The 22,770-nt window shown below is 45.2% G+C and overlaps 2 protein-coding genes across 7 annotated transcripts; one reads left to right on the plus strand and one right to left on the minus strand.

The window, feature by feature from the left end:
- The first annotated feature begins 1,606 nt into the window (after positions 1–1,606).
- On the plus strand, positions 1,607–4,878 carry LOC136453793 (uncharacterized). Of its 6 annotated transcripts, none has more exons than XM_066454343.1 (7): positions 1,607–2,012; positions 2,653–2,724; positions 3,020–3,087; positions 3,387–3,534; positions 3,631–3,714; positions 4,167–4,225; positions 4,558–4,878. In XM_066454343.1, the coding sequence occupies exons 1-6, from the start codon at positions 1,839–1,841 to the stop codon at positions 4,209–4,211; spliced, it is 591 nt and encodes a 196-aa protein (XP_066310440.1). In that variant the 5' UTR covers positions 1,607–1,838; the 3' UTR covers positions 4,212–4,225; positions 4,558–4,878. The 6 variants fall into 6 exon arrangements, with proteins under 6 accessions (XP_066310440.1, XP_066310439.1, XP_066310441.1 ...); XM_066454342.1 differs by having other exon boundaries at positions 4,167–4,223; positions 4,266–4,878; XM_066454344.1 differs by having other exon boundaries at positions 1,608–2,012; positions 4,167–4,184.
- A 10,606-nt stretch (positions 4,879–15,484) lies between these two features.
- On the minus strand, positions 15,485–18,172 carry LOC136453794 (uncharacterized). The gene is made up of 4 exons (XM_066454345.1): positions 17,851–18,172; positions 16,813–16,871; positions 16,253–16,434; positions 15,485–15,730 (listed from the first exon to the last, which is right to left on the minus strand). The coding sequence occupies exons 1-4, from the start codon at positions 18,017–18,019 to the stop codon at positions 15,655–15,657; spliced, it is 486 nt and encodes a 161-aa protein (XP_066310442.1). The 5' UTR covers positions 18,020–18,172; the 3' UTR covers positions 15,485–15,654.
- Between the last annotated feature and the right edge of the window lie 4,598 nt (positions 18,173–22,770).

Here is a 22,770-nt window from a genome sequence, read left to right on the forward strand (position 1 = left end):
CTTTTGAAGAAGAAAAGAGAGCTCTAAACGTGATTAAATTTTTTTTTTGAACATAATGGCAGAAGCTCTCCTTTTAATTAAGAAGAATAAAGAGGTTTATGTACAGAGCAAGAGGGGCATTGCCCCCAAACGTGATTAAAATTAAAAAGTGATTCATTTTGTACTATATAACCATATGTTTCCACGTCAAAAGGTAGCCGAGAGTGTACAGTCTTATTCGTTGTTGTACCTGTTGCACAACAGTATTAGTCTTAAGCAAATAATAGTGATGGACATTTTGGTTAGCAAAGCGAGTACACCTCTATATTGCTTCTTGGATCTAAGCTACGTACTTCATAATCATTTGTACCGTATACTCACATTCTAATTCCATCTTTCAACAAAAGCCCAATTTCAATATAAAAAAGAATGCTTGCTCTTTTCAAGTAGTATATACTTATGCACTTGGCCTCTATTTGGTTCTGAACTCAAGAAAGTTGCCTGACCCAGATAACAATCTTAGATGTCTGATTTTGCTTGGCTTTTATTGAATAGAACTCTCTCGGGCATGCAATTTTCCTAAGACTCTAACCAAGCATGTCCTCTTACAAGCAAGACAAAAGGGCAGGGAACCATGACACACACAAATAAAATAAAATAAAATAAAATAAAATAAAATAAAAGGGCAGAACCAACTGTACCATCATGACATGGCAAGAACAAAACAAAAGGGGTTTTAATCACAGCCCTGCCTAGTCAGAGCATCTCCAGCGGTCCCCTTCCCTAACTCCCAATGAAAAATAACGGTTATTTCAAAGATCTTGTAGCTCTAGCGGTTCCTAACCCTAACCCTAATGGCCCTGTTCGCTTGTCTTATAATCCGTACTTTTCAGCTTGTTTTTTCAGCTGGAACAGTATTTTTCTCTCACAACAATCAGTCGGAACAGTGTTTCGGTTTTCTTTAGCGAAGTGAATGGGGCCAATGAGATTTTTTTTCTCAATCCCTCAAATCATAGCCCCTGAAGGGCGGGCCTGGTGCAAGCGATAGAGTCTTACCCCCTGTGACCGGAAGGTCCTGGGTTCGAGTCGCGGTCTCCTCGTATTGCACAAACGAAGGTAAGGTTGGCCACTAACACCCTTTCCCAGACCCCGCACAGAGCGGGAGCTCTCTGCACTGGGTACGCCATCAAATCATAGCCCCTCACCCCTCAAATAACGGGAAGACTTCTCCTCCCCAATTCACTATTTTTCTCGATTGGATTTTCTCGTTCTCCCGGATAGAAGACCTTTAAAATCCTTGAACACGTTTTGTATTTCTCCCGGTAACTAATTTTTAGGTTGAGATGCTTTTAGTGCCTGCCCAGAGTTAAGACAGTCACCTAGAGCCCAGCTCAGACAAGAGGGAACGAAAAGTTTGCAATAAAATTTCTCACAAAAATAAGAGAGAGAGAGAGAGATGTTTCAATGTTTCACTTCAGGAAAAATAAGAAAAATAATTCAGAAGTAAAGGAAAAGACTTTTCAGTATCGGCGTGTCAGTATAAACTCATCCTCCACTAGCACTCTAGCAGGAGTGGAAGCTATCCATTGCCCACTAACCCAATCACTCACCCATCATTGGACCCCATAAATAAACAAACAAACTGCAAGGCTTGGAGCGAGAAAGAAATGCAGAAATTGGTAAAATAGCACGGAGTATTAGGATAATAGAAAAAGGTAAAGGCTACCTCATTTTTGTATTTGTTCTCCGCTCTTCCCTCTTCTTGTTCTTGGAGTTGGTGGTGTCCCCAGAGCTAAAAAGGCCCTGCCTTTTGGCTCATTCTCAGACTTTACCACCTGCTCCAAGAAAGCTTCTTGGAGATGGCGCGCACCGAGAAACTTGCCGGCGATGGCTGCTCTGGCGGCGAAGGACATGTGGAGGTGGAGGTCGGCATGGGGGTGGACGGGAAGGGGGTCATAGAGTGCCGGATATGCCAGGAGGAGGGGGAGGAGGCCGCCATGGACTCACCCTGCGCCTGCACTGGCACACTCAAGGTGAGCGCTCTCCTCTGTTTCTCTCTCTCCCTCTCCCCTATCGTCTCCTTCTGAACTTTGCCTGGATGTTTGAGGAGCCGAGGTGAGTCTAAAGTGTAGTGGTTGGTAAATTTGGAGTAGAATGGTGATTATTTTTGAGCTGGACAGATTTAAAGATGCCATTTCTGTGCTTCTGAAGTTCTGTTTACCCTTTCTTCTGGTCACTGCGTTTTGGAAAGTTGCTTTTGGTTATGTCGATGTTTATGTTCAACCTGCTTCCTTCTTTTCCGTGATTATCTTGCTGTTCTTACCGTGATTGTTTTATCTTCGTCTACCAAGTGAAACAGTGTCAGACTGTCAGTGTTTCATCGTCTGTTCACTCGGCCTCCGTATTTGCAGGTGCTGTGCCAGGTTTTGGGTTTGTCTTAAACAGTATCCTTTGGATTGAATGAGTTCTAGAAAACCCGATTTTGTTGTGGACAGGTCCAATCATCCGATTTTTCAATCGATAGATAATCCTTATCCTAATATATACTGTACCCCCATTTTCAGTTATCCGATAAACCTTTCTCCCCTTGACGTTGTTGTACACGTGACTTAGGAATATCTGTTGAAGAAAATGCTAATCGTGTGTTGACCTATTGGCGTTGGTTGTATGCAGTTTGCCCACAGGAAATGCATACAGAGATGGTGCAACAAGAAGGGCAATATTACATGTGAAATCTGCAACCAGGTGGGTGTTTCTGTTATTCTGCTACAAGACCAAAAGTAGCAATTTTTTTCTCTGTTTCATACTGTGTACCATATCATTTCTAGATGGTGTGGTATGCTACTTTGACCTTGCCGAGTTTCCAGTCTACTAGCGGCTATTTGATTTGGATAGATCTAGTAGGTTTATATTAGCAATCCATTTCAATGCAACTGCAGTGCAGAAGAAATAAGGAGAAATGGGAACACTCTATATATCTTGTATTTTGCTGTTCTTGTTGAAGTTTTCATATCTGTCTTGTTGTCCCTATGTTCTACAGGTTTACTCCCCGAACTATGTCATCCCTCCACCTAAATGTTGTTTAGATGAAGTGGACATGGATCTCAGGTACTTGCTGATACAATTCTTTATGCTTTGCTCAATTTGCGGAAATCAATCCTTTCTAAATGAAAAACATATTGTGAAAATAACCTTATGTGTTTTTCGAGAAAAAAAAAGAAAATAACCTTATGTTCTGTGGGGTAACTCGAACAATGTGATTTGTACCCTTTAACAGCAATTAAGGAAGCACAGTTGTTTTCCCTTAGTTTTCAATAGTAACGCAGATGTGGTGTTCCAGTTTGTGCATATTCTTTGAGTGACCCCAATGTAGATATTCTGAATGGGTGATCTTTTTTGGTAAACAGGCAAAACTGGGTTGGACGAATCGATCCTCATGATTCCCATTTTCTAGCCATTGCCATCGCAGAGCAGCAGCTGCTGCAAGCTGAATTTGATGATTGTGTATCTGCAAATTCTAGTGGTGTCACATGCTGCCGAACTATTGCTTTAATTGTACGTCAAAAAAAGCTCTTTCTTCACAGACTTAATACTTATTTGTGTTGACTTATTTGTGTTCGGTAGTGGAATCTAATATTGGCTTTATTGCAGTTGATGTTCCTTTTGCTTGTACGACATGTAATTGTCATTGTGAGGGATGTTAGCATGCTACAAGATGCAACAGTGTTGTTCAGTGTGAGTTCAAAAAACCTAGTTAACATGTCCTGCTGAGATGATGTGATCTGCTTCTGTTTGAGTTCCATATTCTGCATGATGCTATGAATGCTGTCGAAGTGCGATAATGCTTCATTCTGTTATTAATATGTTTATGTTGAAATGGCATGATGCTGAGAGCTAATTAATGTCTATTACAAAATCGTATACCCCAGTGGCTGCAAAAGAATAACAAATACTTCAAGATAAATTGATGACAGTGTTTTATTAGCAAAGATTTGCCCTTGATTGATTACAGCCCACTTCTGCATTTCTCATTTGTTGCTCAGTCCATAGTGGGATTGAATTTTTATTTTTCCATGTGTATTATCAATACATGACACTAAAGCTTTCGTTTATTTCAGGCAACTCTTCAGTTTGCAGGATTCTTTCTTCCTTGTTATGTATTAGCTCGTTCTTGCTATGCTTTGCAGCATCGGAGACGAAGACAGGTGTACTTCCTTTCCTACCAGTCCTGATGATATAGAAAAATGTATGACCAACCTGTTCTGAATCTAGTAGAACCTGCTATTATATTTCTCACGTTCAGCATTCTACCAGTTTGACCTATTGACGTTAACATCTTTTTTTTCTCTGAATTGGTAGCCTGTAAGCTGTAACCCTGACCCAAAACGGCCCTATAATGTTCCAAGATAGTGTTTATTTACTCCTGCTTGAATCCAGTGCTGCTGGGTTGGACCCCAATGGTTTTCATTGAGAATGTCTTCGCTGCTTCTTGCAAGTGAAGTCTGTCGAGATATGTACGTATGCAGTCTATCCCACAGAGGAGACAGTCCTAACTTGTTTTGTTGGCTATCTTCACAGGTGTAGGGAGACTCACCTGAACCTTAAAGAGCACCAAGGCGTACCAATACCAATTGAAGCACCGCCTCGGCAGTACCCCTGAAGAGAGGATGCATGGAAGCTTGCGAAGTGAGCTTCCTGTTGTTGCTTGGAGTCACCGCAAAGCATTTGGTTTCTCTCCTGAAAACGTAGGCGGTTTAATTAGGGGATTGAGTAGCGAGAACAGGCGTTGTGAAGCTCAAGTGTACATATGTTGAGAGAACATGACCTTTTTACAGCTGTATGGAAGCAAAATGTAACCTCACACATTTCTACTGCAAATAAAAGAACGATCTACCATCAGCCTCTGAAGTTTATGCTTGGTTAGGGATGGCTGGCTTGCAGAGTGCAGGGCGGCGGCGGCTGCTGCTGCTGCTGGACAAGTGCGTACAGAGGGAGGTTTCCGAATGGGACAGACGTGGAGTCACGGGTTCAGTGCCGCTCTGATGCTCCGTCAATTGCTGCGTGCTCTCAGCCGGTCATCCGCGTATATTGCCAACGCCGCCGTGCCCTCCTCGGCGTCGGCTCCTGCCTTCCACACGCTGACCGACCAACCTGACCTCCCGGACTCCTGCCGCCGGCTCCTATTTCATGAATTGCGCGTCCCGCACTCGGCGTCCTTCGCCAGTTGCCACACTTGCCGGCCTCGGCTGATTGATTAGTTCCATCTTTCTCAGGGGACAGGAGGGGTTACCTGTTCGGTTCAATGTTGTACGTTGCTTGAGCTTTTCGGGCCGGGCTGAGACAGGTTCAGTACGCCCATCCTGAGTGTGTGGAATTCTTTTTTTAATTTTAACTCTTTTTTAATATAATTTTAAATCTAACACTATCGGTTAACTAACACTTTTGGCCGCGCCTATTGCCCTGGCGCGGCCAAATGCCTGTGCCGCGCCATGCATGGCGGCGCGGCAGAGGCCTTACGTGGCGGCGACCATCACCGCTGACCGCTGACGTGGCAAGGCTCTGCCGCGCCACCGATCTTGGCGCGGCAGTGCCACGCCCTGATCCGTGGCGCGGCAGAGCCGGATATAACCACGCGGATTCATTGTTCTCTCCCTCTGCCAAAGCAAAAGCCACGAGTACTATCTGGTCCTCAGGATCAACAACAGCGACCATCATCAAGGTGCTCCTGTACTTTTCTGGCAGGAAAGTGCCATCAACAAGTATGACTGGCCGACAAAACTGTAATACATGTTCTGTTTGCGTGAATGACCAGAACATACGATAGAGGACATGCCTCAATGGGCCCCGAAAAAATATCCCTCCGGTGTCCACAAACCATTTCAAGCCAGGGTTGTAATAATGCATTGCACATAAGATGCGGGGCACCCTGTTGTATGCTTCCTCCCAAGTACCCCATCGAATTGCGAGAGCGATTTGCTTAGCACGCCAAGCCTTTCCGTACGACACATCGTACCTAACGAATCCAGATATGGACTGTTGTAAAGAAGACACCGAGATGTCGTTATTGTCATCAACGAGCCCCAATATACGAGGGGCAAGGTAACATGCAGTGAGCTGCTGATGATTTTCCTTCCCCCTATTGTCTAGGCAAGTGTGGGGTTCAACAACTTTAGTTATCCTCCACTTGCCATCACTCTGTCTCCTTCGTACATTTAACCTCCATAGACAACATTTTTGCATATCAAGTAGTACCTCAACTCCTGGTCCGAATGAGTGACGGTGTACGGTCTATGGTGGTACACAGCATAGTATGAAGGAAGAGTTTCATCTCTGACATTGTGTTGAATATTATCCCCTTCCTAAGGGGTTCTTTCTCATGGTTATACAATGAATTCCTACACAGCTGTAGACCGGTATCACAAACTGTCATATCCGTCTTGCTGACATCCCTATAGTTCGGAACGCCCTGAAAGGTACGTTCTTGGACCTTAGTTGCTCAAGCTCAGTCGCTGTGTAAGGTGGTGGTGGAACATACTGCTGCGCTTCGCTAATTCTGGCCCATGAATCATAGGGGTTATCATCTACAGCCAAATCTGTGACTAGTCTACCCTGAACATGGACACCATGCAAAACCTCGGTTGGTACTGGTAATGGCATAGTATGAACCGGTACTGGCATGGCATCAGCCGGTGTTGCCACAACATCTGTACCTCCTTGGTCATCATCAAAATCGTTTGAATCACTGCTAACTACATCACCGATCCTGTCCTCCTCCTCATACTCCTCCTCTTCCCGTTCGAACTCATTCACATCGAAGTCATTGTTTATACAGCCTACTGCAGTTGAATGAAACTGCTCCTGCATTAACTGACCGTCCAAATCCAAGTTATACTGAGTTGCTTCTCCTTCGACACCTAATTCTTGTTCATTGCCTCTAAAACCATCAATGGACGGGTCGTCCTGCACACCATGCATACTGTACCCATTCTCCACTACCACCTCAGCCATGGGCACATTGGAACCTTGGAGAACCCTAGTGTAGCAGGACCAGTGAGCAGGGTCGCGCAAGGGCATGAGGACATAGTGTGCCCTAGTCTTCTCAGTATTAAACCTCCCCTTGAGTGTGAAATCACCCCCAAACTTTGTATTCAAACAGACACAAAGGTCATTGAAGCTAGGAGGTTCATCAAACCATTCCAATTCTTCTTTTATATCCCCAAACATACCATCTTCTCTCCTAACACTTCCTCCGAATAAAACTTTAACACAACAATCCATCTGCAAAAGTATTTCAAGAAACTTCATCAAATCGTTGAAATCATCGTACGTAATGTCCATACTAACATTATTACATTTTCTAACTATAACTATACTAACTAATCAAATATTAACATCTATACAAGGCTAACTACAACAACTTATTAGACTAAATCCAATGTACAACTAGAGTAAATAACTGTACTAACTAAACTACCTTACTTTACTACCTATACTAACTTATTATATTACGTATACTAACTAAACTAACTAACTTTACTAACTATACTAGCTATACTTTGATAATTTTACTAACTTTATTAACTGTGCTAACTATATTAGTGGAGTACCTCGCTGTAGCGCCTAGGCGGGCAGCTGCCCTGCGTGACCGGAGGTTCTGGCTGGAGGGGGAGGCGCGCCTGCGTGCGGGCGCGGTGGCTGCACCGGGCGGCCGGCGGCCTGGCTGGCGCGGCTCGCTTGCTGCCTGGCTGAACGCGGCTGGCTTGCTGGCGTGGGCGGACACGGCCGCGGCGGACGGCGTCCTCGGCGGCGGGCAGGCGTGGGGCGAAGGCGGGCGCGGCGGCACTGCCTTGCTGCGTTTCTCGCGGAACGCCGACTGCTCGGGCAAGAGGCCGTGGCGGTGGTTATACCCGGCTCTGCCACGCCACGGATCAGGGCGCGGCACTGCCGCGCCAAGATCGGTGGCGCGACAGAGCCTTGCCATGTCAACGGTCAGCGGTGATGGTCGCCGCCACGTAAGGCCTCTGCCACGTCGCCATGCATGGCGTGGCACAGGCATTTGGCCGCGCCAGGGCAATAGGCGCGGCCAAAAGTGTTAGTTAAAAAACCCGACAATGTTAGATTTAAAATTATATTCAAAAAGGGTTAAAATTAAAAAAAATTCAGTGTGTGCGGGCGATGTTCGGTGTACGTGTACATACCCCGAGGACGTGAAGAAGCTAGCTCCCTTCTTCCTTTCTGGCTCCGATAACGCTCCTATCACGACGCGTCCGGACGCGCCCCCCACACGTGGATTCATCTTTTAAAAAAATCCCCACTCCTTATCTGCTCAATCCCGTGACCCCCAAGGCCGCGACTCAAGATTCTGCCTCCGACTTCGAGCACGAACGCTGCCGCCCTGAGCGCCAAGGCTGAGATGCCAGAGAGGCACCCTGTGGGCCGCTGCTCCGCACCCCCACCTAGGCCCTGGCGCTCGTCACCGAGCCGGGCTGCGCACGTGGCCACCTCGCCGGCCGCTGCTCCGTGGCCCCACCTAGGCCTAGCGCTAGTCATCGAGCCGGGCTACGCGCGTGGCCACCCTGCCAGCCGCTACCCTATGCCCTGCCTAGGCCTGGCGCTCATCATCGAGCCGAGCTGCGTGCATGGCCACGTGGCCGCTCATCCGCCAGCCCCCTTCCCCCACCGCGCACCCGTCTCCCGCCGTGCCGTGCCCTTCCCCCACCTTGCCATGCCCTCCCCCCTCCCCCCCCACCGCGGAGACCCGAGCTTGCTGGCTACTGTAGTTCCCCACCACGTAGGCCATGGCTGCCTGCGGCGCCCTGATTTGTTTCAGGTGTGTTTCAGAAGTTGTTTTCAAGTGTTTCATCTATATGTTGCGTATGTTGCAATGGCTATATACGTTTGTTGCAAGTATATGTTTCAAGTTTTTCAGTTGTTTCAGACTTATGTTTCGCGCGTTTCATATGTATGTTTCATGTATTCTCATCTTGATGTTGTAAAAGGATCTGATATTGCATATGTTGCAATGGCTACACACGTATGTTTTAAGTGTATGTTCCACATATTTCATATGTTTTTAGATGTATGTTACAAATGTATGTTCCAAATGTTTCAGCTGTTTCAGACGTATGTTTCATGTGTTTCATCTAGATGTTGCAATGACTATACAAGTATGTTTCAATAGTATATTGCATATGTTGCAACGGTCGGACAGATGTTGCAGAGGAGATGACATGTTAGGACAGGGAAAAGGCATGGCCGAGACAGCGCGCAGCGGAGGACGGGGGGCACGGTGGGGATGGCGCCACTGCGAGGGGAGGAGTGCGGTGCGGCAGGGGAGGAGTGTGGCGTGGCGGGGGAAGGAGTGCAGCGGGCTTGACACCAGGGGCGCAACCGGGATGGGGATGGAGATCGAATCACGGATGGTCGGACGCGGTCATTAGCGCGGGATCAGTCACGGGCGGCCAGACGCGATTTTCGCTAGCATGGGATCTAATGCGAGCGCGGGGGCGTCCGATGAGAAGCAGTTACAAGCGTCGAGACGCGGACCTAGGGCCGGACGTCCCATAACCAGCCCTTCTGTTCTGGCTCTAATCCCGTTCACGCGGGCACATGCATCGTGTTTTACACGGGTTCATACATAATACATAGTCCTAAAAACGCACGACACGACATGACAAACCTGAGCTATTTTCTTTTTATTTTTTAGAGAGAAATGCGTTTAAGTTCAGGCGTTTTAGGCGTGCTCGCCAAATAGCGTAACCTAACGATTACGGATCCCCCCCCCCCCCCGAAATACAGAGTTTCAACCATAGAATGGTCCACACTGGTGGACTTCACTGCATGCCGAGAGTTCATCCCTTCCCTCATTGAGTCCTGCGGCATTCTTGAGTCCTGGCAGCCGATTCTTGGATGTTGATCCAAGTATTCCTCCAAACGCCCCCCTTCCAGACTTCGCCCTGAAAGCATATTATTTCGTAATTTCCATAAGCACCATAAAACTGAAAAGCTAATAAAATTGAAAATTGCATGTTTCTTATTTGCAATCCAGCAAGTAGCAATAAGCTCAAAATCACACTCCTCACTGAGATTTAGAATACAAAAAGACAATGCACCATATTAGAATATGAATCATCTAGAAGTTGAAACGTTCAGTCACATTGAAACAGTTCAGTTTCATACCTTGATTGTAATCTATAAATACCTGTATCATTCTAATACTCCACACTCTCTTAGCCACGCCCATTCAAAGAACATGTGAATAATAGTCTCCTGCTCCTTACAAAACAAACAAGATTGATCTAAAACTTCTCTACGCTTTGCCAAATTGTCCTTGGAAAGCAATCTATCATCAGTCAACAGCCACAGAAAAATCTGCACTCTTGGAGGAATTTGTAGTTTCCAAACAGCATGCACATGTACAAGCATACACCTCTGTGATTAATCACAGCATATAAAGACTTGAGTGAAAAAAAATCCATTTGAACTAAAGCTCAGCTCTAAATAATCTGATCCTGTTCATTCGAGAGATTTACACTCTCTACCACCCCAAAAGCTCATACCAAGACCGCATCAGCCTATTAGAAATAGTTCTTCTAAAAGATAGTTTAAGAACTTCCCCATCCCAAACATCATAAATGGATTTGCCTTGTTGTTCATTAATCACATATAAAGGCCAAAACCGAATAGCTAAGCTAGAATTTCCAAACCAAGGTCCTCCCAAAAACGAATTCTTCTTTGTCCGATGCCACACTTCTTTGTCCGGGTTGTTAGCACATGCACAGTGCGAACGGTTCGTCCGATGCCACGCTCCAGCTTTGTCCAATGTGAGCAATAACTTGTTCGATGGTTAGTGTCCGATGACCATTAAAACAACCCATCAAACTTCTGTTTTGAAAGCCTTTTTAAATGTGCTCAACTCCACCAAGCGATGAATTAACATTTCATGTGTATGAGTTAGCATTTTTCAACCATTTTGAAAAACCTTTTCTTCTCTTCCCAACCACCCCTTGATCCTAGCATCACATGCAAAGTTAGATCGCTTAAGTGACACTATATGACCGATATGCAAATAAGTTTGCCCATCTTAATAGTACGAGCATCTATCCTAAATCGGGTCATGCACTTCTCTCTACACAATCTTTGACCGGTAAAATGAAATGCCCTACAAATATACCTCCATGTTGGTGATGCTACACAAGCATCCAACCTCCATCTTCATCAAATGATGAACAATGATCATCCATAGGTGTAGCCAACCATGATACCTTTGATCACTGCCATAGCATGAAGTTCCTCCATCATCCTTCATCAAGCCCTTTGATCATCAACACAAATCAACAATTGGCTTGATCTTTTTTGAATGATATGATCCACTTCATGTAACCATGTGGCCTTATTGGTTCATCGACCACAACTTTGCTTGCTCTTCACCGTTGCCTTGGTTCATCAGTGCCAAATCCTTGCTCAAGCTTCTCCGCCACATGCGGTCCATCGCTCCAAAGCATCTGATTTGTCCTTCACACTTGCAACCCGGTCCATCGTAGCCAAGCCATGTCTTTTGATCTTCTCCACCTAGCCACATGACTTCATGTCATGTCTCATATGCAATGAACTCTTTCATCACAACTAGTTGAGCTTTGCAATAAATCCAAGCAACTTCACCACCATGGCTTTAGTTGCTTATACTTGTGTACCTGTGGACTAAACACCTTGTATTTTACATCAAACACATGTTAGTCCACCTAGGTTGTCACTCAATTACCAAAACTAGGGTCTTTCACATGCCAAGTGCAGATTAACATAATGTAAACTCTTACAGTTCCTATCACAATAAGATCAACCAGCGCTAATGTTCTCAATGTCATTCGAGCCACATAGGCAAACACTAACCAAGTCATCCCCTAATTATACAGGAGCTGATCTAATATGCAAACCAGGAGCAATTGAAAAATGAAATGTGTTACCCAGAACATGTTTCTGATTTCACTACAATGTAGTAAAACTGCACTATGCAATGAATCGCTTGTGGGAAGTAAAGGAGAGAGAATAAAAAACAAAAATCATTTAAAAATAATAACAAGACTAACATGTAGCAGAGAATAAACGAACCCAGAAAAAGATAAGTGAAAATAACAACCAATGCAGTCAATCATAGCCATACTACTGCAGTACATGGTATGAGATCTAGACAACCAATGCAACTCAACAGGTCCCCATAGATGTCACACCGCTACTACAACATAACTAGTAATAATTCAGTCATGTTCTATCGATGGTTAAAATGTAAGTACTATCTAAGCACCACCACACCCAGCAACGGGCCACAATTTTCTGAGAAGTATGCATACCTCTGACCAGGACCGGGCTACTCGCCTGGACTAGATGCCACTGCCATGCCAGCAACGCCTCCTTCCCTATGTGCCGCAACCGCGCCAGCAATCCAGGCCTTCCTCTGTTCCGCCGCGGCCTGCTGCACAATGACCATGACATCCTACGCTCGCTTGAGATCCATACACGTGCGCACCAGCTCTGCCGCCCTTTCACGGAGGACATTAGGCGAAGTGCTGATTGTGCCCTCCATCATGGTGGCTGCGGCCTCAAGGTCGACGACAAACCTTAGTGTGTGAGCTTCATAAAGTTAAGAGGGCTATATAACAACTGAGAAGTTGAAACACACGCTGATCAAGTTCGGAGACATTGAAATTTTCAGCCAAGCCACCCAAGGTAGTCTGGAGAGTCAAGGCAATAGATTCAACAGAGAGGCGAAACTTAAAACGATCGAAATTTGCAGGTTCTCGATGCTTTGACGCGCCGCAGGTTCTCGATGCTTTGGTAAGCCTCCTGGAAATCTCGGCACTCTCGTGCCAGGCTCACCGTGAGTCGCGGAGAGCCACGAGCGGAGCGCACGCTATACGCTCCAGGGCTCAGACGCTTCGCCTAGGTTGACGATAGCGATCATTCTGTCCCTTTCGTTTGCCTCCTTCAACACATCACCGACTCGAGATAGTTCTTTGTGTTGAACTCCCGCAGTTTGCACGGGTTGCTTCACGCCTTCTACAAACGTCGAGAGCTCGGCACTCCGATGTACTTGATTACGGTGGCGGCGGCCTCGAAGACCTTCATTTCTCCTCTTTCTGTCGGGGTGTCGGAGGAGGGAGATAAGATGACTTTTGATTCTGTCGAGAAGATTGCGAGGTGGGGCATTAAAATATATTTAGTTTCGTAAATATTTGTGCTATTTTTTTTATAAAATCGGTCACATAAAAAGTTTAACTCAAAACAAATCTAGAATTAACCATGAAACAACTCGTACATTAACCACTTTTCATGAATCACAGAGCCAGATACTATCTGACTGTAAGAGTAACAATAGGATACAAGTATGCCACACAAGCTTCTTGCACAATCATTTTGAGGTGTACAGATGGCAAATGTAAATCTCATATATCAGCGACGATTTTGTTAGCAAAGTACAAGTTACGTAGATTCTATTGGAACGTCAAATTGGAAAAGTTTAGGCAATGGATATCTGCTAATACATGACCTTTTGCTTATTATATATACTAAGTCTATACAATTTATATTATTAATGTAGTATCCGATCACGAGAGAGGGGAGGAGAGTGAGGGGGAGAGAGCAAAATGAGGTATGAACCAAGGGTCCTCTTCACCTTACCATCCTCCCCTTTTATAGAGGAGGTGGAAGGTGGAGGATTTTATTTCTTCGACATTTTAGATTTATCTATCATTCATAAATCTTGCAACCCAAGGTTAACAAGATGGTATTGTTGCTGATACTAAAGTCCTTTTTTTTATCATTTTGGCAGCTGATCCACCTGGTGGCTTTGTGAACTACATCCGGAGCCCCAATAGAAGTCATCTTCCTGGAAACTTCGATTTAGGCCCCGTTTAGATGCGATTTTTTTTGGCTTTTGGCTACTGTAGCACTTTCGTTTGTATTTGACAAAAATTGTCCAATTATGGACTATTTAGGCTTAAAAGATTCGTCTCGTCAATTACGGGCAAACTGTGCAATTAGTTATTCTTTTTACCTACATTTAATGCTCCATGCATGTGCCGCAAGATTTGATGTGACGGGGAATCTTGAAAAATTTTTGGATTTTGGCTTGCATCTAAACGGGGCCTTAGTTGGTTCTTGGTTGCATGTCTACAATGCCGCCTACTGCTGCTTGTTCTAGGGGCTTTGCATCAGCCTTTGGATGTAGTATAATCACACAAATTAAGCCTCGTAAGATGAAACCCTAAACACCACAAAACCTAGTACATTAATGGAAATATTTCAAATCAGTGAGTGTAGCAAAGAGCATATTGTATGAATGTATCCCCTTCTTCTATACTTGATTTGGGGAGGGAATTAGAGTTTTTAGAGTTTGGGGACGCCAGCTAACTTCATTGAAAGAATAAAGCTCGAGCAGCTAGACAAGAGGGAGAAGAAAGAAGTGCAAGTAGCCGGCGGCCGCACGCGGGCACTATAGCCCTCTACCTCGACGCCAAGATCTGCGGCGTCAAGGTGGTCACTAATGATTGTATCGCTGAACTCGGCGCCATAGGTTTTGACATTGAACTTTGTCACGTAGGCACGACACAACGAGTTAGGCTTCCTAGGGGCCAAAACGTGTGGCATCGAGGTGTGTAACCTATTCGTCAAAAATCAGTACGCTGACTCCTTAGGTATATTTTTTAAATTAGTTTGCCCAGAAGTGCAAATGTAACTTTTTTCATTTTTTTCAAGAAAAGGGCTAATTTGCAAACAAAGAAAAAAACGGCCTGCAATACTAGGCTGGTCGATTTTTAAAAAAAACGGCCTGCACCACAAGGCTGGTCGATTCTGAGACGCACTGTTGGGCTTGTGCAGGCGTTGAGCGGTGGTCGCTGATGACTGACTCGGTTCTGTACTTCAGTTACTCGTCGTCACCAACCGCCAATTCATTGGCATAACCTTAGGCACCGTTTGGATGCCGAAAATTTTGGCAAAACAACACTGTAGTATTTTTGTTGTTATTTAGCAATTAATATCCAATCATAATCTAATTAGGCTTAAAAGATTCGTCTCGTAGATTTCATCTAAACTATATAATTAGTTTTATTTTTTATTTATATTTAATATTTCATGCATGCGTCCAAAGATTTAATGTGACGAAGAATCTTAAAAAATTTGCCGTTTTAGAGAGGAACAGGCCCTTACGCAGGTACCACTACTAGGAGACACCGTAGTACCGTACACAACTACTGAACTACACAGATTCATCAGCCTAGATTTCAGTAATGCTGTCAAACACTCAAGTCTTGCCTACAGAGCATCTTACAAATGTACACGACCAGACCTGGAATCGCATATGCTGAAAGCAAATTTGCATTCTTTTACCCTCTTTATTTTGCTTATAAAAATGAATGGGCTCATTCTTGTGTTTATTTCTATTTCTATTGTGCTAAAGGAGCTTTTGCCACCTTTATTGACGTGTACCAGCCTACCAGGAAACAACTCGTAGGGCCACACAAGCTTCTTGTACAATCATTTTGAGGTTTACAGATGTGAGATGTCACACAAAATTAAACGCAAATCTCATACCAGCTTCGATTTTGCTAGCAAAGTACAAGTTACGTAGGTTCTATGGCAACATCAACTTGGAAATGTTCAGGCACTTAATGCAAGAACTCAGCTGTCCAATTTCACTGGCTTCACTTTTTCCTTGAGGAACTGCCGAATGTGCTCTCGCTTCCAGTTATCGATCCTGCCAATCTCAGCCCGTTTTAGATTTTCAGTAAATGAACCAATGAACAATTGAGAACACTGTTTCTACCATACATTAGTTACTTTAAGCAATTGGCGCACATATAGAAAGATGACAATTTATTCAGTACAATAGTTAAACCTGTCACTTATAGATGAATGCTGTGCCAAGGGAAAATTCAGGCCACTTTAGCAAATCACCTAGTATTGACTATACTACTGCAGCTTTATGAATCATTCCAGTAGCAGTACACTTTCTATCAATAAAACTATGTTTTGAAGCATGCATGCACAAACAAACCGATCATTTCTTTACCTATTGTGTCAGTCATCAGAGTACTACATGACATTACTGCAAGAGCAAGGATGATTGGAAGCAGACAACATATATAAGTGCAATGAACTAAGACATGATGATATGAAATGATTCAGGCAGACAGTTCTTATATTATTTGTAATAATAGAAGTCTAAGAATGTAAATCAGATAACTGGAGGTTTATTCTAGAGTTAAGTAGAACATGCCTTATGGTCTCCTTCTGTTCACCCTTGTTGTCAAGCATTATGAGCTTTGGTGGAGAAGCATAGGAATAACGGGCTTCCACATAAGGGAAGTCGTCTTTATCTTCTTCAAGGAAGCCAACAACTTCTGGATAAAATACCAGTTTTCTCATGCACACCTCAATAATTGCACCAGAAAATGTGAGCTGCAACAGGCAACAGCAAATAGTCAGATGCTACGTCCAGTAGAAGAAATAAAGAACTATATGGCACTTCTAAGACCCATGCTCATCCAAAAAGAACGTCGTTTAAGTCTTGTTTACTGGCCATTCAGGGCCTCTAACATTGAAGTGATGCCTTAAATATATGTCATTATTCCAGCCTAATAAAGATATATACTCATTTTGGAAATGATACATGTTTTGGTAATCCCTATAAGATCTAAGCCCTATTCAGTATTTACATAAACCGACAGTCACAAACCAGAATAAAAACTTGAACTGTAAATCCTGAAACAAAGAAAGGCACAACAGGTAAAAGATATGTCTTCCATATGACAATTCATGGAGATTCATAGTTCACACCTTGCTGATAGAATCATCTGAATCCTCGGTGCAACATTTACCGCAATCCTCCACCAGCTCTGCACACAACCAAAAACTTGTTTAGATTTGAATCAATCACATGACATAACACATAATAGCACATGTGGAAATGAGTCCACCCCTAGTTTCTTTGCCAATAGACAGTGTCACAGTGACTAATGGAGTCATGGAGCAACCGGGACAAAAGATATTGCAAGAAGCAGCAAACAGAGTTGACAAAATATATTCCTCAAAATGAAGTGTTCAATTGGTGACAAGAATGATGTTTTCAATCCGTTCTGATGCAGCTAGCTTCAGCTCTTTGACTCTGTCTTCAAGACCAATATTACTCAGTTTTATACAAAGCACATTAAGGCCTTGCAGCATCTAGATAACACGAGTTCTATAGAGTGCTATTGGGGGGGGGGGGGGGGGGGGGGGGGGGGGGGGGGGGGGGGGGCCGTGGCGGCTAACCAAAACGATAGACCCAAACAGTGAGGACAATGCATGACCAGCACCACCTGATGTACAACTTCTGAGCTAAGGGCAAACCTCAAATTTTATAGCACAATCAGCACAGGTTCATAAAGCCTCCACTAATCCCAGAAATCCATTTTGTTGCCCGTTTCAAGTTTTTTTTTTTTTTTTAAAACTCTCGTCAGGACTGCAAAAATGGAAGAATCGTGGTAAAATCTGAAATCCATCAATGCTCAGTGAGCTAATCCAATAGTTCACATGTTTTAAGGTTCATTAATTGGGTCTTCATTGGTTTGTGGTCTAAAATCCCATCTGAAGTTTTGGCATTAAAGCGATCCAATTTCTAAGCTGCAAGCTACACAGCAAACGTCTTGACCCAAATCGCTCCTCGCAGATTTCACACTCGAAATGAAGAAAACTGACATATTCGGATCCGACCGATCCCTCCTTACTCAGTTACTCCTATGGCTACGCGTTCCCGGTTCAGATCGCAAATCTTATCAGCAGCGCACGAAGCGCGAACTGCCGCAGGCCAGAGGGACGATCCGCGACCGCGCGTACCTTGGTCCTTGACGAACTCGGAGAGCGCGTTGCAGTCGGAGCAGAGGGCGAGGCCGGTGAACCCTAGGTCCTCGCACTCCCGGGCCCCGAGCCGGTCGCCGCGGCAAAGGGCGGAGCAGCACACGAGGACCACGGCGATGACCGCCGCCACGGAGAGAGATCGATCCATCCTCTCCTCTCCCCTCGCGCCCCGACTAACGTACGGCCTGTACTCCGGAGCCGCCGCAAGCACCACAGCGACGAGTCGTCGACGACGGCGACGAAGAAGAACTAGCGGCAGGCCGGCAGTGCGGTTTCCGGCTTTCCCCCCAGTGGCCCAGTCTTTCGAGGCTCAGTTGGTGAACAAGCGGTCCGCACAGCTGGGCTTTGTCTGCGAGATGCAAATACGGTCGGGCCCCATTCTGGCTCGGCCCATTTTTTGTCATTGCTTGTCGTCCAGGTCCAGTGCTGCCTCTCTGAACTGAACTACACTAGTCTGAATTCTGAATTCTGAATTCTGAACTCTGAATTCTGAACTCTGAATCTGACTGAAGCCTGAACATACGATACGATCTTTATTGCTGTCTAAATATTGCATGAATATTGCACGAATCTGAGAAATTGGGTGCGTTTATTCCCCGTATACTCATTTCGTCGTTGAATCATGAAATCATCAATCGCAAGAATTCGTGATCAGCCAGCATCACCACTCGTCATTCGCCGTGATCGGTGATCTGCTCGCACAACACAAGCACGGACAGGCAGCAACGACGCACCGTCCTGCTCAGCCACACTGGAAGCACGGCATGTGCTCCGTACCGAGAACATATGAATTGGAGAATACTCGATGTATTAATCAGTGCGTACATACAGGCACGGTGGGGAGCCTGGGTCGGCAGGGCCACGGGCCGGTTTACACTCTAACACGTACTTCCGTCCACCGTCCACATGGCTCGGCTCTCTCCTTGGTCACGAACGCCGTGTTGCCATGTGATGCGGCGAAGAGGCTAAGCTATGCTGCTGCTCCTGCGACTGCGATGCATTGTCCCGGTGGCGGTGGCGGGCCTCGGTCCCAGAACCGCTGGGCGTTGGCTGTAATTCATGCAGGTGCGGGCAGCCGTTGGGAGTGTGTGGGCGCGCGGGTTCAGACTTCAGACTTCAGAGTTGGAGGCCCACTGGTTTTGAACACCACCGTCCTTGGCACTTGGCAGGTGGCTTGCTTTACGCACGCATGTACTTAGCTTTGTTTAATCACGTCGGCTAACCATAGATAATTGCCGGTGGTTGCATCTCGATTCTCGTCTCATGTTGGATGATGGTTGATGAGCTGTGGAACAGCGGGGAATGAGATGAGATCTCGCGGGTTTCATGTGTCGGTGCGGGCCAAGTTAGATTTGCCATCTCTCAAAAGAAATTATAAAGTTCTCAGCAGTTGCTGCTAGTTGTTTTTTATAAATTTCCTTGGCGTCGTCAGGCAAGGCAAATCAGCCCTGAAAACAACGTGACTCGCGCCCAGCTGATTCGTCAAAAAAGTGACGAAACGAAGCCGTCAGGCAGGCTGAAATACGAGGAAGCAAGTCAATACACGGATGCTCCCTAGACCCTACTCCTACCTAGCACTAGCAGGGCAGGAAGCAGCTGGCTTGGCTCGTAGGAAGAGGATCAACAGTTTGGCAAATTGGCAACGGCCGCCTCTCTCTTCTCAGTCTCAGGCCTGATGATGGATCGAGATCACGGTATGTCCTAGACTCCTAGTTTCTGAAAGTCGAAACATCACTGTTGGCAAAAGCTGGAGCCGATAAAATTGATCGAGCAGGCTGCTAGAGCAGACGTTGGAGTCTTGGAGACCAGAAAAGAATCCTATCCGTGGACTGATGATGCCCAACTCGGCTCGGTTGGAACTTGGAACGGAAGTCCTAGCCCGTGCTCTCTCTCTCGTCCCGTCAGCATCACCCACAGGTTCGTCCCAAAGGATAAGTTCCTGCGCGCGGAAAGGCATCAGTGCTTGGCCCATCACGGCAAGCATGTTCCATTCCAAGCACGGGCGGAGGAGCAGTGGAGCACGAAGCCTGATGAATGGATAGAAACGACGTAACAATGAGGCCCTGTTTGGCGGGACTTCACTGGCGAAGCTATTTTTTTTTAGCTCCATGAACAGTTTCACCGGCGGAGCTGAAGTGGTTTTGGTAAATCCTTTGGCAAAATAACTTTTCTGTGAGAGCATGTTTTAGGGGTCTGGAGGAGGAGTCAGGAGAAGCCACTTTTTTTTTTAGCTCCATCCCACTCCAAATCACTATAAAAATATGTTTTTAGGGACTTCACAAGTAAAGCTATTTTACTTTATCCCGTTTGGTAGAAAACGACTCCTGAACTCGATGAAAAAGCCTGCCAAACCGAGCTTAGTGGACGGCAAAACATAGGCGAGCGAAATTATAGGAGCAAGTAGCAGCTCAGCCGCATCGTAAGCTTTGTGCGTGCAGCTAAACTGTGTGGGCTTTGCACATGGTCTCACGTGCTTCCTCCTCTGTTCTTCGGGTTAAACAAATGCTAATGATCTGTTGTTTTGTTGCTGTCCATCATTCTTGCTAATGCCTTACATTGGCTGCATCATGAGGTAACGAGATGACAGATGAGAGTCAACAAAATAGCCTTTCCAAATTATAAGTTATTTTGACTTTTTTTAATATGTAATTACATCTACATGTTTATTATGTCTAGAAACATAATAAAATTATTTATCTAAAAAGACTAGAATATGACTTATAATTTAGAACGGAGGAAATATTAGATTGACAAAGAGGGTTAGGGTGAAATCATTAAAAAAAACACACAACAAGGGTTGCCAGGTTGTAGCAAATGACTTATTACTAGGGGTCTAAAAAGAAAAAAAATCTAAATGAGTGACTACTAACCACTAGACGTGGATCTTCTAGCTAGGCAAATATAGTTAGAGTTGAATAATATCATAACTTCTTCTATATAATTTTTATATTTTGATGAGATCAAAGCATCTCCAACAAGAACCCTAAACAATACCCATGCTATATCTTTTAGGGCTAGAGAAAAAACCTTAGTCGGGCCCTTACTTTATAGAGCCCCACAAATAGCTTCCCTTAAACCCATCTCCCAGGGGTGTGTAGGGAGTTGCCTACTACATTTTTTTCCCAGAGGAAAGTTTTTCCCGACCCAATTCGCTTTGGCGTGTCCTTTTGTTTCCGTCCGGGTCTCTCTCGCGCCACAATCTTACTCCCTCCCATCGCACTGCCACCTACAACACTCCATCTCCATGTACATCTAAACGGGGAAGAAGCGGTGTCACCAGATCAGGGTCCAAGGTAGTTGAAGTAGTCCTTCCCCATCTGCCGCATCCCTCGATGCGGCGAGGCTCCTCTCCCATCTATATATCATCTCCCCCATCGCGGGTGCGTGACTCCTCTGCCTCGACGCCGGCGCGCATAGCTCAGTCGACGAGTGTCGCGCCCCTACACCGGCGCGCATAGCTTATCGATGAGAGCGAGGAAGGAGAAGAAGAGGGAATAATGATCGTGTCCCATATATCAGTTAAAAAGGATTTGAGGGCTTCTGTTACCGTTAGGGTAGATGCAAAAAAAATAGACCCTAGAAAGTAGAGGGAACCCTTAAACAAAAAAAAGAGACCATAATTTAAAGACTTCTATTGGAGTTGCTCTTACCAACCTGCCTAGAGAGTTATGACAGTTTTCTTTCCCTTTCCACATAATATCATGTTTAATATCTCCCAACAAATGGTTGATAATGGTTCATCCAAGGTGCAAGTGCAGGCTAATGATTTGATGCTCTAAGCAGCATTGTTGTTACAAATGACTTAAAATGTCAGTATGTACCGAACGCCAAGCTAAACATTAATGAACAAATCAAGGACTCTGATCCACATTAACACCACCTACTCCTAGTGCATTCAAGCATCTAAAAATTATACTCAAATATAAGCTATTCTAGGAGACAAAAAATAGTTTTGTGTTAAATACGTGCAGTTTGCTAGTTTGCTAGTGTGGATGTTGACTATGTGGATGTTGACTACCAGTTTGCTAGTTGCGCCTTTATGGCGAAGAGGGCTCAGAAGGATGGTGGTTTGGAGATTTCCTTTGCTTAGAAAAACAAGTGGGAGAAGGACTGGCCTCGTTACTAGTTTTATGTGAAAACTCCCAAAGTTATTCCCAAGACGGGGCTGAGGGTCAAGAAATATCCTTTTGCTTCTACAATGGGAGACATGAAGCCTTCGACTCGCATGAGGCCTCCTACGGAGGTTGATGCGGAGCGGGTGGCATGTGAGGCGGCCTTCGGCAAGGCCTGCCGCTTCTCTGGGGGTCATGACCTTATTAAAGAGATGGTGTTTGCCAACTTCTGGCCTTTGGGGAAGCATAGGCCACGAATGACCTTAGTGAGGATGAAACTTCCCATCTTCGGCAGCGCAGAGGGAGAGTCATGTCCTTGTTTCTATCTTACCCGCGCGGAAGATGAGACTGATGAGGAGTTCATGAGTGAAGTGGAGAGGTCTGCTTCCAAGATCCTCGAGGAGATTTCCGAGAGGGAATATTTGTCCCATTGTGCTATCGGTGGAACCATGCCCTGGTTGAACTAGGTTTTTGAAGAAATGAAAGTGAAGTATGAGGAACGCAAGATCCTTAAGAAAGTCTTAAAGTCTATCGGGGACAAGGCGACGAAGGTTGTTGAATCTACTGCGCACCCCATTGCTACGGTCCGGGCCGAATCCAGGAAGAGGAAGGAGTCTGGTGTTCTGAAGACTATCTCGAAGAAGAGAAAATCGGCGAAGAGCGTCAACAACGCTTATGATGAAGAGATGCCTAAGAGTACTCATGATGGGTTGGATGCTGCCCAACCGGGCGTGGAGGCTACGAAGACTCAGCACCTTGAGGAGTCGAAGGCTGAATCTGACGAGTG

The sequence above is a fragment of the Miscanthus floridulus genome, chromosome 5 (assembly GCF_019320115.1).
Source record: "Miscanthus floridulus cultivar M001 chromosome 5, ASM1932011v1, whole genome shotgun sequence".
Taxonomy (NCBI): Eukaryota; Viridiplantae; Streptophyta; class Magnoliopsida; order Poales; family Poaceae; genus Miscanthus; species Miscanthus floridulus.

Excerpts from the sequence above, each read along its gene's own strand:
- LOC136453794 (XM_066454345.1), bottom strand. The coding sequence starts at position 18,019 with ATGGATCGATCTCTCTCCGTGGCGGCGGTCATCGCCGTGGTCCTCGTG. Across the intron at positions 16,872-17,850 it reads CGAGTTCGTCAAGGACCAAG|AGCTGGTGGAGGATTGCGGT; the intron begins GTACGCGCGGTC and ends GGTTGTGTGCAG. Across the intron at positions 15,731-16,252 it reads GAACAGAAGGAGACCATAAG|GATCGATAACTGGAAGCGAG; the intron begins GCATGTTCTACT and ends TGAGATTGGCAG.
- LOC136453793 (XM_066454339.1), top strand. The coding sequence starts at position 1,839 with ATGGCGCGCACCGAGAAACTTGCCGGCGATGGCTGCTCTGGCGGCGAA. Across the intron at positions 3,535-3,630 it reads GCCGAACTATTGCTTTAATT|TTGATGTTCCTTTTGCTTGT; the intron begins GTACGTCAAAAA and ends GCTTTATTGCAG. Across the intron at positions 3,715-4,097 it reads ATGCAACAGTGTTGTTCAGT|GCAACTCTTCAGTTTGCAGG; the intron begins GTGAGTTCAAAA and ends CGTTTATTTCAG.